Genomic DNA, 16,265 nt, shown 5'->3' on the forward strand with positions numbered 1-16,265 from the left:
TATTTTTCCACAGCTCTTCATTTGAGCACTCATCAGGTTTCTTTTTGCTTATTGTTTACTATGATTCTCCTAAGATGTTGCATATACTGTTTAATGCAGTCTTTTGTGATCACATTTGTATTGATGTTAACACACAACATGTACAACCAAGAGCATAACGGGTTTTTATTTATTTTACGAAATAACTTAAGTACACAAGAGAAAGAAAAATGAGATACAGCAATTACTTGCAAAATACATCTGTAAGCTAAAAATATAAGAGACAGACAGACAGACACGATCTTTGAAGGAATCAACTGCAAAGCGCCAATTGTTTACATTAGTGTCACTTGTCCTATTTATTCGGGCAGACGACAACTCTAGATAAACAACATCCAGAGATGCAAAGACCCAGTGTCTGAAGGTGAGGGAATTAGGAGGCTTCCATCGAACCGCAACCATCTTTTTAGCAGCTGTTAGGCCAGCTAGTAAGATGTGCCTCTCAAGCTTGGACAGATCATTTAACAGAAGGACGGGCACCGTCACCGGCACTGTCACTGGAAGCAGACGTGACATGCCAGAAGCCACTTTATTCCAGAACAGTGCGACTGGAGGACAGTCCCACATCATGTGAATGAACGTGCCAGGGGCCTTCATAGAGCATAAACTACATGAGGGATCGTCTATCATTTGCATGCAGTGAAGTTTACGGGGGGGTTAGATATGTTCTGTGGATATAGTTAAAGTGGATCTGTTGGTAATCAGGATTCAGAGAGGCCTCTTTTATGCTTGACCAAACACCCTCCCAACTGAAATCAGGATCTAAAACTGGACAGTCTATATACTCTGTCGAGCAGTAGGTTATCGTAGGAAGCCTCCAAAAATAAATTATACAGTGTGGATACCATACCCCTGTTTTTTCCTTGTACAGTAAACAATTTATAAAGAGGATGAATGGGTAAAGGTTGTTGCCATGGGACACCATGTGCCTTGAGAGCAGATCTGAGCTGCAAATAGAAGAAAAACAAGCTACCTGGCAGATTGAACGCGTTCTTAATTTCTTGAAAGGAGCGCAAACCCCTGTCATCATAAATGTCACTCAAGTGGTGAATACTGCTGTTGCGCCGATGAGAGGATGAAACCGGTCTCCCGCCGATTAGCAGACCTTTGTCAAATATAGGAGAAAGCGTGTGCCACTCGCAGGGAATCTTACATTGTGATTCAGCTATGCACCAGATCTGGATGAGATGTGAAACTATAGGGCCAAAGCGTAGTTGACATTGCTTATTTGTTAAATTGGCAAAAAGGATATCTTGCAGGTTCCACGGTCGTATGTGATTTTCTTCTAAATTACGCCAGGAAATGGATGCATTAGGGTTACGCCAAACCAGTAACGGTCGAAGCACAAATGACCAAAAATACAACTTAAAATTAGGCACTGCCAGACCACCACCCTCCCTCCTCCTCTGTATAGCGGACGCTTTGAATTCCAGATACAGCGTGAAATATGAGAGTGAATTTTGTTCCAGTATTCAACAGGGGGTGAGAGGGGGGGGGGGGGATCATCGAGCTGACAAAATGAATCCTGGGTAAAATGTTCATTTTGACTATAGAGATACGGCCTGAAGACCAATCCATCTTTCCAGATCTATTTTAATTCTGTTCCATGCTTCTGAGTATTTGTATGTTACAATGCAATTTAAAGATGGGAAAATGTCTATCCAAGATACTTAAAGTGCATTCTAGCCGTCTCGTTTAGGGCAAGAGGGCAGATTTAGACCAATTAATAGCAAAGCCAGAGAGACAACCAAACTCCTCACAAATAGATAATAATTCAGGTATAGATTGAGTCGGACTTTCCATGAAAACCAGAATATCATCCGCGTATAGCGCCACCTGGTGGTGAGTGTCATGAACAGAGATCGGATGTACATTAGGAGATTGCCATATGATTTGGGCTAGAGGTTCAAGGGAGAGTGCAAAAAGTGCTGGGCTCAGTGGACATCCCTGGCGGGAAGATCTAGATACAGGGATTAGTGCGGAGGACAACTGCCCAGTGAGCACCAGAGTTGAGGGATTAGAGTACAGCACCTTGACCATATGTACAAAGCCATTACCAAAACCCATTTTTTCCAGCACAGACCACAGAAAGGACCATTCTAGTCTGTCAAAGGCTTTCATTGCATCAAGAGACAGCACTGCTGCCGGGTCCTTTTTGTCTACTGAAGCATCTATTATATGGAGAAGACGTGTAACATTATCAGCAGCTAGCCTTGACTTTATGAACCCCGTCTGATCACAGTTAATCAATGTTGGCATATAATCCTGAATGCGGCTGGCAAGCACCTTTGCAATAAATTTAAGATCTGAATTAATAAACTTAGTGGCCTATAACTAGCACAATCTGTCGGGTCCTTATCCTTCTTTAAGAGTAAGGAAATCAGGGCTACGTTCACATCACTCGAAAAACTGCCCTTATCTATCAAATACATTATCATGTCCAAAAGTAGTGGACCCAGTTTATCCCAAAATGCCACATAAAACTCTGGAGGTATCCCATCTAAACCTGCCGATTTGTTTTGTTGCATGTTGCATCTTTTAATTCTCTAAGGAAATTGTATCATCATGATGGGTAGAGTCAGTGACTGTAAGCTGTGGTAAGTCTAGCTGACCAAGAAAGGCATCACATCTATTCTTGTCCAACTGAACCTCTGATTTATAGAAATTGGAATAAAAGGTGCGAAAAGTCTCATTTATTTGCTTTGGCTCAGTTGTGACATTATCAATCAAAGATTTAATGGAGGGAATATCTGCGAAGTGCTCACTAGACCTGATTTTGGAAGCCAAGAGGTGACTGGACCTAAACCCGTGGAAGTAATAACGCTGCCTAACCCTATGTATTAGAAATTCTGATCTTTGCTTCAAAATATCATTTATTTCTTTTTTGACTAGATCACGTTTAGATGCCTGTTTGTTTAGAGTAATTATTTTTGCAAAATAGAGTCTAGATTAGCAAACTCTGCTTCCAGAGCCCGTAATCTGGCGGCTCTATCCTTACATACATTTGAAGAGAACAATATTGTGTTGCTCCTTATAAAGCCTTTGACTGCATCCCATAGTATTCTAGGGTCCTCAACGGAACCTATATTTATGTCAAGAAATTTTTCCAATTGCGTCAGGAATTGTTCTTTATATTTTTCATTTCCTAGTAAAGTGGAGTTGAGGCGCCTTCTAGTGGCAGCGCTTGGATAAATTGCGCAGTGGCACAGCAGAATACTCCTTTGTGGTCTGAGAGCGCAACAGGAAGCAAAACACTACACTATCAATTTTCTGGAACTATCCTAGAAAAAGATTTATGTCTGGCTGAATTTTTTTTTTATAATCTTTTACTAGTGGGTTAAAAGCTCGCCATGTGTCCACTAGTCCCAAACTCCCAGCCCAAGATTGCCGCGCTACTGCCACTACTAGCATTTTTTTGTGTTAAGGTATCATAAAAACCTTTCTCCCACACATTTCCACCCTGGCTTTAGTTATCCTCCCTGCAGTGTCCCATATGTCCAGCACCTTAACGCTCACATTACGTCTAGATACAATGGCTACTCCTTTGGCTTTGGAGTTAGCTGAAGAGGATGCAATAGTGTGATACTTTATTGGCAATACGCCCGGAATCTTTACTCAGCAGGTGCGTCTCTTGTAGGACAGCCAGATTAATTTTACGGCGATGTAACAGTCAAAACACTAGTTCGCTTGTGAGGCGCATTCAACCCATCGCAGTTCCACACAACAGATAGATCACTCATCGGGCTGCACTGCTCTGGAAGCTGTCAACAATAAACTGAGTGGCATGTCAGATGGCAAACATCCATATTCACTGAACTTGTGAACGAGCCTCTCCCCAAATAAACAATCTGAGACCATGTGAGCGTTTCCCATAACGTGACAAAGACGAAAACACACCATTCCCCATGAATTCCCCCGGTAACAAAAACAAGATAAGGAAAAATAATGAATAAAAACGAAACTTAAAATAACTAAACGGTAAATTAAACGGATATTCGTATATTGATCCGTGACCTGTTTGGATATGGGGCTGCAAAAGGATTGAATTTAAACCTCAACCCAGTACTTAAAACTTACTAAAACAGTTGTTAACAGACTAAATGAGATTACCAAAGGCACAAATTAACTCGAGCATTAGAAGAGAAACAAAAGCGTAGATAGGTTAACATTATAGCATACACTGTTTGTCCATTCACATCCGACATGCACAGCGGATCCGCCGTGATATAGATCAAAAACAAATAGCAAACACACCGGCTGTGTTAGTTTAAAGTCCAAAGTATATTACGTCGTATGGGATCCACAAATCAGGCAGTAGGCTCGCAAGTTAGTCTGACCAGCCAAACAAAGATGAAGACAAATCCGTCTCCAGACGAGTCTAGCATCAGACCAAAATCAGCCTGCAGAAATAATCCAAAACTCTGGAGGAGATCCCAGTCCACGCAGAGCATGTGTGCATTTAGTCCAAAACAGTGAGACCATGTAGTTTAACACGATCCAAAGGGGCCGCTATTCACCGTCAGAAGAGCGCACAGGGTCCCCGTACCCAGCCTGCACTGCCGGTAGGGAGACGATGAAGTCCTCGGCATGTCCCGGGGACTGAAACGTCTTGATTTTGACCAGCGCCCTTGACCTTCAGTGTCGCGGGGTAAAGGAGGAAGAAGTCCACACCTTTGGCCCGGGCTGCATCCATGGCTGGCGGAGCTTCCTTCGCCGCACGGAGGATGTCTTGGCGGGAGGTGTTTGGGTGGCGCCCTCCTGCTTCCTCCTGTTGTCGCTTTAGATACCGATGAGCTCCCATTAACTCGCCCTGTAGATTACCTAAGGAGGGGAACCACTTCGGAAGAGAGTGTGTCAGACATTGGATGGCGTTAGACCCTTCCAGACCTTCTGCCAGTCCAGATATCTGAACGTTGCAACTCCTGCTCCGGTCCTCCATGTCCGCTAGCTTAAGTTGCACCAAGTTCAGCGCAGCCTCGTGGGTGGCTAGCATCTCCGAATTGTTCCCCACATCACCCCGTGTCTTGCACATCTCCGCCTTTACGGTGCCGATGCTTTCAGTTAGTGCCACCAAGTCTGTTTGGATAGCAGCTCATGTTCCCTCCGTGTCCTTCCCCATCTGTTGAAGTTGGTCGAAGCGCGAGTCCAAGTAGCTTCGTTGCTTCTCCAGCACCGCGCTGGCTAACGCGTCACTGTTGCCTTGTTTCGGAACCATTCCTACACGACGACTTTTTTTTTTGCTCGATTTAGACATTGCCTTCAATCAAATACTCACATTGGCTAAAATATTTAAAAACAAGTTGTCTCAACGGTATAAACTAACAGAATTAGCAACACTGGGTTAAACCGGTTCAATCTATGCTGCCATCTTGTCCAGCTGATCACGTGACTCACCTGTTTAACGCAGTCTTAATCTAGTTTCCTTTTTATAGCGTACAATTTATAGCGTACACTTTGATCAATATAATAGTTTGAAGAAATGAAAGTGTTATGATGCAGCAAAGAAATTGTTAGTAATAAGAGCACTGCTGCTGTAATAGCTTCAGTTTCATTGTACGCTTTTTAGTGTGAATATGCCGCCTCCAAACCATAGCATTTACATGTACCACCATCATTGTACAGGATATATTGAATAAATATATAAATTATTTATTGTATAAGGGAAGGTTTTTTCCTAAACCAAATTTAAACAAATCCCAAACAAATTAAAACATTTTAAACTTCATTTATAGGTCGTGGGCTGTAATTTGCAAATGATTAATTCAGCATGGAGATAAATAATGTATTTCCTGAACTAGAACAGGTTTTAAAGGGATATGTAAAGCCTCGCAGCCGTGTGACGAGATGCTCTGACTCCAGCTCTGGTCCTGATGATGGTCCAACTGCATTCAAGCGTTTCCAGTGACCTTTAAAACGTCACTTGTGATGAAAGAGGATCAGATTTTTAAGGTAGGCTGGGTCGGATGATGACTTTGGTTATTTTAAAATACATGTCTGTATGTTTTAAAGTGCAGTCGTGTCCTGATGTCTCTCCGTGTTTTCAATCTAAAATCTAAAATTCCCGGTTAGTGTGATAGAAAAAGCCTTTGATATTCCGGAAGCAGCAGATTTTGGGGGATTGGTTTGAAGCTGTTAAGTCAAGTTAGACATACATGACCAAGTAATTACAGGAAGTAAGACACATTTAGCTTACAAATTAAAGCGCCAGCACCGTGCTCGTCCAAATAGGAGGGTTTACTTTGAAAGGTAAAACCGGAAGTGTTATTTTTGCTATCGAAAGAGCAGCAGTCAAACGTGTGGTGTCACTGTCGGAAAACACAGGGATACAAACAAGACTATACTTCGTAACAGCTGGGCTAAATCCGGGAGAAAGGCGGTGAAACGACGCCTGTACATGCTGCTCGGTCCCCGGCTGCTCTGTGAGATGGATGTCCGACATGGGCTGTAGACTTCTGCGGCGGGACTGAAGGTGAGAGCTCAGCCGCTTGGCCCCTTTCTGCTATTCATTCATTTCTCCTGCTGGAAACAGGTGTATGCCAACAGCCAAGAAATTACACATTTCTCCGGTACGAGCGAATAATGTAATACCGTTGTCTTTTGCTGCTGTTCGCGTGAACAAACTTTAAAGTTGCCTGTAAACGCGGTGGACACCGTGAAATGTAACTAGCAAAGGATTTCGGCCATGGTCTAGGCAGCTAAACTAAAATATTTATGCTCAAGATGGTACAGATAGCTGCTCGGGACAAAAACACACATATATTATTGTTGTGTGCCTGTGTGTAAATAATGCTGTGGTGGCAAAAGCCATGTCCCAGCCTCCCTCTCCTGCTGTCAGGCGGATGCTGCCTGTCAGTGTAATGATAGCTGATGGAGCCCCCGACATCATGGCACGCCTCTGCTACACAGGCTCGTACTACACTGAGGCATTTCCCTCCCAGTCCTGCCACAGTCAGGACAGGGAGAGGCCATTACCTCCATATTCCAAGCCATCTTTTTATTTTAGTGGTTTACCCACTGGCTCACACAAACATCTTCTAACCTAAATTCCCCCTATACACTGACTGAGCAGTATAATGTCAAACACCCTTGTACATTGTAAGGCAGCTCAATCCAATAGTTATTTCATAAATACTCCTTATGTGAAACATTCATGAGGTAATCCAACTCTTTTTGAGGCTTCAGTTTGGATTGTTATGTGGGCCTATATGTGGACATTCTTAGTGAAATGCATTTTAAATCAACATCACACTTAGATTGCAGGATTTCTTTCCTAGGTGGATAAAGATATTATTTTGAGAGTTTAAAAAAACTATTTGCTGATATTCTTTTCTTTTATCTCTTTACATTCACACATACTATAAACAAACTGTTTAGATAAGGAGCCCTTATATTCTGTCCATGAGATGTCCTGAGTGGGACATTTTATAGTTGAAAAATAAATGTGTCTGTTGTGTCTCTCTGGCAGACAATTTATCTCATGATGTTACTGTTTCTAAACTGGTTGTTTTGGCATTTCTGTACTGCAATTACTTGTTGCTTATCAGTTGACTAATTGTATCTGAAATAGCTAATATATGTTATAACAGAAGTATGTGAGCACCTTTGTTTCTTTATATATATAAAATCAACAACGTTATGTTTAATATCATATTTACAGTGTGTATATATATATATATATATATATATATATATATATATATATATATATATATATATATATATATATATATATATAATTTTTTAGTATGCCACCTTCTAAGATAGGTGTATGTACATTAAGGGCACTGTATTACTTTATGGCATGAGGCTCGTTATAACACTTTTCCTGAAAGACAAATAGTGTTTGTGTGCTTTCCACACTCCCATTGAGTCATCCATAAAGTTTCCTCATAACTTACACAGCCTTTGCAGAGTCCACAAGAACCTTGTTTTTCAGGATTGTTTGTGGCTGGTCTCCTTTCAGCTGCCCCAGGCCTGTGTGCAGCGCAGATGTAAAGGGGTTTTCAGTACGGGCTCCTCTATTCAAATGTCAGTGTGACAACTTAATTAATGTAGCCCAGAGGTGAGAAGCTGAGAGCCTGGCAGCGTCTATACTCGCTGCTACAGTTCCATGGTGTAGGTTTCAAGTTGTTGGCAGGTAAACTATTAAAAGCTTGTTAAAAAAGTGAAGTATTCTGCAGGTCAGAGTGAGACTAGACTTTAGGGTGTCCTCAGGTTGTGAATCATTTGATAAAACAGTGAAAGGTCAGCGAGGAGAGGGCGTGTGTGAGCACACTGAGGTGTTGACAGCATAAAAGATGAAGTGAGAAGAGAGGAGTGAGAGGACTAGACAGAACGCGCCCTATCAAACTGACCTGAGAGGCCCTGTAATCACATACGGACCAAAATACCCACTGGATAGCAGCACCCCAGTGTGTTATTGCTGTTATGAAGCTACTGGAAACAGCTGTGTGTCATGTTTAAGATCACAGCCTGTCATTATGATCAGGCAGCATGTTTTTCAGAGTGTGTGTCTTGTAGGAGTGCAGAGTCAGAGTATATGTAGACACTAGTTAATTCTGCCTGATTTACAAGTGGATTAGTGTAGTGCTATTTGAAGCAGTTACCATGCAAATAGCCCAGTCGCCGCAGCTAATATTCAGATGTAGTCTAATGTTGTGGCTTGAGGATAGAGGATATTGACAAGGTTGTTAACATCTGCAAAAAAAACAAAACGGCTGCTCTTTTTTACAAGATGTACACCCCCACACTATTTAAATGATGGCCTGCAGTAAGTCACCTCTCCGAGGTGATGCCTGGACTTCGTGCCAGCAGACTTCCTGTCTGGTGCCCGGCATCAGGAAGTAGGGTGCCTGCTTAATCAGGCCGGGGTAAACATGCCCTCTGAGGAAAAAGGAGGGAACATTCCTCTGATTGAGTGGGGAGCACATGTCAATGTTCAACCAACAAAAAAAACAAGGTTACACACATATAGAGTCCAAAGATACAGATACACAAGTCAAGGCGTGTGATGGAACAGGAGCATAAAACAAAACGGAAAACAAAGTTTGACTTTGTTGGCTTTTAGTGTGTTTTTCCTTTTCAAGTCTTTTCAAAGAGAAGCGCAACAACACACCGTGCTGCAACATCAGAAGAGCTGCGTTGCTCTTTGTTCGACTTGGAGTTTGTCTCATCACACGAGACCTTCTCTCTGAAGCAGACAAGTTAAACACCGGTGTGCGCTGTGCTGATCCCAGTTCTGTGCTGCTGTTGATGACATCTGTTGGCTACTGATATCTGCTTGGAATTTCACACGGATGGAGTGAAGTGTGTTTGCACATGTCTTTGTGTGTGTGTGTGTAGTGTTTACAGAAGGTGGGACACGTTTGGGTACACAGTAGTACAGTATCCACACAGATCCTGTGAACGTGCTTGTGTTAGTAGGTAGAGGCCGGCGGCAAAGAAAATGTGTCTCAGGGAAATGCTGAACGAGTGCAGAGGGGAGAGGGCATTGTTGGGTTGAGCGCTGCAGAGAGGACACTGCAGTAAACACAGGGACACATGTGACAGAGGAGGTGAAGTGTAGGTGAAGGATGTGAGCAGTCCCAAAGCCGTATCACACTGTTGTTAAAATCTTCTATTATTCCCCTGACCTCCCCTCCTCTAAATAAAACTCCCTTTTCTACTCCCAAATATTCAGAGGATGGGCAAAGTGTCCCAGTGCCTGAGGAGATGTCTTTGGGTCGGCTCCTGCGGCGTGCCTCCTCCAAGGCCTCCGACCTCCTGACCTTTAACCCCGGGGCGGGAGGCTCATCGCTGCGCTCGGGCCTGGATGGCGAGATCATCTTCTCCAAAAATAATGTTTGTGTGCACCCCGCAGAGCCCCTGCCTGGCCTGGCCGAGCACCACCCAGGTTAGTCTGGACTCAGTTTCCCGCTGTGTTTCTGTGTGGAGCCAATAATACCTCGATATCAATATTGCGATGATATTGTGAGGTTGACCATTGTTGCTTGATAAGACTTTTGATATATAATAATTAGCAGGTAAAGGTAAATAATAGAACAGCTATAAAAGTCTGGTAAGATCAGAAAATGACATTAATGTGCTGTACTAATACTGTACGACGTCTAACATCTAGTCTCGTATCATGAAGTCAATGTAATATCAGTTATTAATGAGACGAGAAGTAAGGTGAGAAATCGTTTTAATTTAAATTCCAATGACTCCATGTGTCCCACCCTATTTTCATATACAGAATTACTAATCCATTTCATCCAGCAAATTGGCAAGGCACGTTTATATGTATAGCACCTTTCAACTGCAAGGTCATTCAAACTGCTTTACATAAAACAATAAAAGGCATTAAGGCAAGATATAAAGGAAACACAAGGCAATATAAAAAAAACCGCAAATAAAAAGGGTTTAAAAACAGCTCGAATAAAGAAAGAAGATGAATAAACACTCAATTGAACGCTAGGCCTCCTACTGCAAATATATGATATATATGATATATGATATAATATATATAGCGGAATGAATTCACTTATATTTGACCAAAAAATGATAAAATACAAGTCATATTTACAGCTGTCATAATACAGGCTTTTATAGTGCTGAACTAAACTCCTCCTTTCACTAAGACAGCTGTTACGCAGACTAAAATCTTATTTACATATTATATTGTATACATTTGGTCTGCTTTAGTGGCCTGTGCCACTGGTTTACATTTCCCAACACGCCCCGTTCTGAGCACTAAAAGCATTTCCTTAATTTCTCCAGCTCTTATCTCATGTGATCCTCCATTTTTGTCCGTGTGTGTGTTGCAAGGTTGCTACTCACCTCTCAGGATGTGTCGTCATCTCTTACTGTGTTTCATGTTTGTCTTTGGGTTGCAGCTGCCTGCTACTGATAAAACGTTTTTTCATTTTACTCTCATATGCTACCCGATTTTTCCTCAACATAATGTTTCCTAACTTAACCGTGGTTTACGGCGCCCCCTGTAGGCTACCTGTGCGTGCACACGGAGAAGGACGAGAGCCTTGGCACCACTCTGATTCTGACCTGGGTGCCCAACTCCCGCATCCAGAGGCAGGATGAGGAGGCGCTGCGCTACATCACGCCGGAGAGCTCCCCTGTACGCAGGAACGCACGCCGCCGAGGCAGACGGTAGGAAAGCAATTTCCTAAAAAGTGTAAAATATCTTGGATGCACAGAAACAGTGTTTAAGTTTGTTATTACAATGATAATCAATGATACATCTGTTAAAGAACACTCCTTAATATGTTCCATATTAGAAAGAAGCATGCAGTTACAGTATAAACATTGTTGCACTCGGCCCGCAGCCCCTGTATCAGTAATATACATAATACTGATGATGTTTTAAAAATAAACGTCCCCTCCAGACCCCATCCCCGTCACCCAGCAGCCCAGGAGGAAGATGAGGACGAGGATAGGAACATCACCAGCAGCACCAGTGCAGAGAGCCACAGCCTGGTGGCAGAGGCAGGAGCGGATTCCTCCTCACACCAGCAGCAGCTGCCCTCGGCGGGGGAGGAGGGCGACGAGGGCTCCTGCGAGCTGTCGGACGAAGTGAGTCGGGACAGCACCATGGGTTCGGACTCGGACACGTTCTCCTCCCCGTTCTGCCTGTCGCCCGTCAGCGAGGCCCTCTGTGAAAGCAGCGGCTCTGTCTTCCTGGACAGTGAGAGCAGGTCAGTGTGTGTGGGTTGAAATGGGCTTTCCCATGACCTGTACTGTTATTTTTATACAGCAGAGTTAAGGTTATTCTTTGTTTTATCATTCAGCAGTGGGAAAGTATCCAATTTCTTTTTTTGATGGTCTCTTGTCCACCTCACTCGTAACTCCACTGCTGTCCCACATATTATCAAAACACCCTGTTAGTCGAGTAGATGAGGTGCATACTATATTACTGTGACATTTGTTGCATGTTATACTTCTTTCTTCCTCTTCTTATTTCACGTCTGTGTCTATGGCTTTTCAATAAAGACAAAAAGACAAAATATATATTTTTAATGATGATATATAATGTTTCTATTGCTCTGAACTGGTCAGAAAAGTGTTATCTGTTGCTAAGCATACCATAATTAATCTTTTCATTGGTTAATTCAACTATATAGTCACTTTTGTCATTCCCCCATGCTTTCTTCATATTATAATTCCTTTGACAACATCTCATAATTTTGCAGTATTTGTAAGTGATGTACCAGCAATCGAGGCAACAGCTATTTAGTGTCACTGTACCTCCTTTAAGTTGCTTTATCTTGTTTTGTAAATTCATTAAAGTGCAGCATTACTCCTGGTGGAGCTCTGCAGGCTTGCTTCCAGTCTCCGTTCTGTCAAATATCAAAGCATTTGTTTGCACTATATTGTTTGATGTTGGTAATTGTCTCTAAAAGAAATAATAACAGTCATTGTCAGGCCTTTGTTAAAGATGACACATGGTGCTGATTGCCGTTCAACTTAATAGGGCTTAATTGTGTGTTGAAAGTAATTAAATCACATTTGCAAAAGCAGTTATGCAAATGAGTTGTAATTAGATTTAGAAGAAGGACAAATGGGTAAACTGAATCTGCAATCGAAAAGTAGAAATATTAAGGTTCAATAGCCTCAGCTGTTCTAAACAGACATCAGAAGGATTATTTAATTATTTAGATTTTTTTTTTAACGTTATTTAAAATAAGAGCAAAATGATTACGACTGAAGTTTTCTTTAAAACGGATCTCCAGACCTGAATTGGTGAAGTGCATGAAATTAAATTAAATACATTTGAACTAAACTAAATTACTACTTTAATATATTAAAGCTATTAATATATTAAAAATATGAACTGCTTTATGAGTTCCCTGTGGGGTTCACCACAGTATTGAAAAGCTTATTTTCTATACAGGAAAGAAATACCAATTTAGTTCACATTCAAACGTCTCTCAAAGCGTTATATTTATTGATGCATAGTTGCTTTTGTTGGCCAAATTTAAATGTGTAAGTTGTTATGTAATCTTCCCCCATGGCCTGAGTGCAAAGACATACAGTAGGGCTCGCTGGTGAAGACTGCACTGATATTATGGTAACTGCCAAATGTGAGAAAAGGCTTATTTTGCGCGTGTGTTTGTTATTCCTACACTTCCTATTATCCTACAATTATATTCTAAATATACTGTACTGTATGACAAAGAAGAAATGTCTCAATTGATATGCTTATAATATTTGATTTCTATGTGGAATGTACTATTACTGTCACATAAGTTACTCTGAGGACAGAAATGCGTCCACACTCAGACAGAAAATGTCAGCTCTAAAACAATCTGTCATAGCCTGTTGTCGTATTGTCACCTAGATATTTATTTGTTACAATAGTGTTTTTTCCCCCCAGTTACTCTAAGCTACCACAAGGTGGCGCCACAAAGAAAATAATTGATTGCATGAGGGATAACTTGCCCTCTGAGGCCGCATGGTGGCTTACTGCTCTACAGCTGAATGTGCCTCTTTGGAGTGAAAGCAGGTAGACTTCAAGTAGGAGGCATCAAATATTCAAGAAGGGTTCATTCACTTAAAGCAAAACTCAATCTGAATGTCCTATAATGTCACAGATGGCCCAAAATAAGTCCGCAAATCCTACAAACCCAAAACCTCAGCGCTTCCAGAAACAATTCTCTAATCAAGCGAGCCATCTGGACAGTGATTGTGTTGCTGTTTGGACCTCACGGCCGTTTGACTTTATGATTCCCTCCGTGGTCGTTTCCTCACGCAGCTATTTGGCCTGACATGTTGCCCAGAATGTGTGAGCCTGTGTCAGTGTGTGTCAAGGAGAGTGAGAGAGTAAGTCAGTGTGTGTGTTTAGGCCCTTTTAACCACTCTCAGACCCCAGCATGCTGTAAGTGCACTCAGTGTGTGACTTGGCAGCACTCTCTGCTTCACAGCTTCTAACCTTTACTCTGTCCTTCTCTTCCTCCATTCCTCTGTGCTTCACTCGCTGTTAGTGTCTCTCTTCAGCTCTCTGGCACTCGTACCCGTCCTCTCCTTTGCCTGTTTTTTCCCCTTCTTCTCTTGGATTGTCCTCTTTCCCCTATCCTATTCCTTCCACTCTTTATTTTGCATCCATTCCTCTTGCTCATTCTCTCTGTTTTTCTCAATATTGTTTCTTTCGGTGTTGCCCACCTCTCAAATATCTCCCCCCCCCCCCCCCCCTTCCTTTACTAAAATCTGTGTGAAGCCCTTTGATTCCCAGTGCTCCCGGGGTTGTTGTGCTGGGCTGAATGTCAGCTCTCCGGATTAGAGGACTGAAGAGAGCAGAGCAGCAGCCAAAACCCTGGAACCCACTCAATCTCTCTTTCTCTCTCCCTCGCTTTAATTGACACTGTTAAGGGGCCAGGAACTGGAAACATGTCACTTGGAATCATTCAAAAAGAAAGAACCGCGTATGGGAGAGCGAGAGCGGATGAAAAAGGGGGGGGGGGGGGTGGAGAAAGAGGAGAGCGGTGGGAGAGGGCAGAAAAAGAGAAATCCACAGCAATCTCTGTCAAGCTTCTTAACAAGTTCCTTTAAAGTTTAACAGTAGGTTACTTAACCGTCCTGACTTCTTGAGGCTTTAACGTGCAGACTTTTAACAAGTGATTTTATCTCAGATAAGTGTCTTCCAAAGCGGCTTGTGACGCCACTCATCACTGGATACATACTGTTTGTCCGTAGTTTTATTCCGGTTTAAATCATTTTTAGAGTACTTAAGAGGTATGGCATAAGAAGACATAAGAAATCATTAAAAACCACTTAATGGAGCAGAAATAAGACGTGTTTTCACTTTGTATTATTTATTGGACCCCTTTTGGAAGTGTTCATGTATTGTTTTACAACGTGTGTGTGTGTGTGTGTGTGTGTGTGTGTGTGTGTGCGCGCTGCTGTTTAATTCAAAGCGTCCGATGTTTGTTCTCCTTTTCTGCAAACTCCTATCTGTACTGACCACTCTCCAGTGTGCACTGCAGAGAGCCCCCCCCCCCCCCCTTCCCCCGAGCCCTCCCTCATCTCTCCGGGGATTAGCTGAAGGGCCTGGGAGTCCCTGGAGGCCTGTCGCACTCTGTCCTGGTTCTCAGGGTGACCTGGCAGCACCTTCCCTGAGGGCAGAGCCTCAGTGTATGTGGAGAGAGGTGTTACGAAGGGCCTCGGGGCAGTTTTGATCTCACCCTGGCCTGGTGGGACATGCCGGTTGCAGCAGCCTGACTCCATCAAAACAAGTTGTTTACATAATGTACTCTCTGTAGAGTCTATGGCTTGGCTGCTGCCTGCATTTGCTGCCTACGGTGCAGAATCAGGCTGTTGATACTGACGGACGTTGTTGATCGCTTGACAATCGCTCGTTTCCGCTTGAACGCAGCACAGCGGAAGGACCCGCGCAATAATGCCAAGAATCGTGTGCTTCCTCACCACATTTTCCATGTTGTTTTGGCACTTTTATTTATATGCAGAGAGATATGACAAAGCGTTTTGTTCCTTAAAGCGTGCAAGCAGAATGAAGGGAATGCTGTGAAATGAGCTTGTCGGCCTTGTTAACACACTGAGCTTGAAAGTTATGAAAGAGTTATGAAAAAGCACGAGCACAGTAGTCCTTTTTTAAAATGTATTTCAGTTTCTTTCACTCCCTTACCAGAGCTGTCTGTGTTTCTCTCCCAGTCACCTTGTATTCCACAGTCTGGTTTGTGGCGTGATACATGAGACCGAGAGCAGTAAATCACCAGATAGCAGAGGAAACTGTGCAGCTTGGATTGATCGGCCTTGTTATTTTCCCATCTGCTTACAGGGAAAAGATTAGCCAGACATGATTGATTTAGGGTGTAATAGATTAGACTGGGACGGCCTCCCTCGTTGTTTCAAAGCCCCAACATGCCTCTTGAGTTCACCTGTAAAATAGTTGTAAATAGAAATGAGTTTTCTGAGTGAAAACCACACATTTATTCATATGAAAGAGAGTTCTTGTAGCATTTTTTGATAAAATTAACAATTTATTTTAATTTAATGGCTTCTGATTTTAATTATTTAAATAAATACTGAGTGTATTTGATAGTAAGTGGTAAGCAAATAACTTCTTGTGTACGTCTACTTCTCAAACGCATTTCTGTGTTGGTCTGTTTCTCAGCATTAGCATGTCTTGAGACGTGTTTGAGAGTGCATTATGGTCATTAGCTATGGTCCGTGTGTGTGTGTGTGTGTGTGTGTGTGTGTGTGAGTGTGTGTGGGTG

The 16,265-nt window shown here is 42.5% G+C and overlaps 1 protein-coding gene across 1 annotated transcript in view; it reads left to right on the top strand.

Moving 5' to 3' along the window:
* The first annotated feature begins 6,286 nt into the window (after nucleotides 1-6,286).
* The window catches only part of tbc1d16 (TBC1 domain family, member 16), a 23,437-nt gene continuing 13,458 nt past the window's right edge, over nucleotides 6,287-16,265 (top strand). Inside the window, 4 exon segments of the mRNA XM_029438623.1 lie at nucleotides 6,287-6,508; nucleotides 9,719-9,931; nucleotides 11,022-11,184; nucleotides 11,421-11,729. Of these exon segments, the coding sequence (XP_029294483.1) occupies nucleotides 9,751-9,931; nucleotides 11,022-11,184; nucleotides 11,421-11,729 (653 nt within the window). The 5' untranslated portion in view covers nucleotides 6,287-6,508; nucleotides 9,719-9,750.

The sequence above is a fragment of the Cottoperca gobio genome, chromosome 8 (assembly GCF_900634415.1).
Source record: "Cottoperca gobio chromosome 8, fCotGob3.1, whole genome shotgun sequence".
Lineage (NCBI taxonomy): Eukaryota > Metazoa > Chordata > Actinopteri > Perciformes > Bovichtidae > Cottoperca > Cottoperca gobio.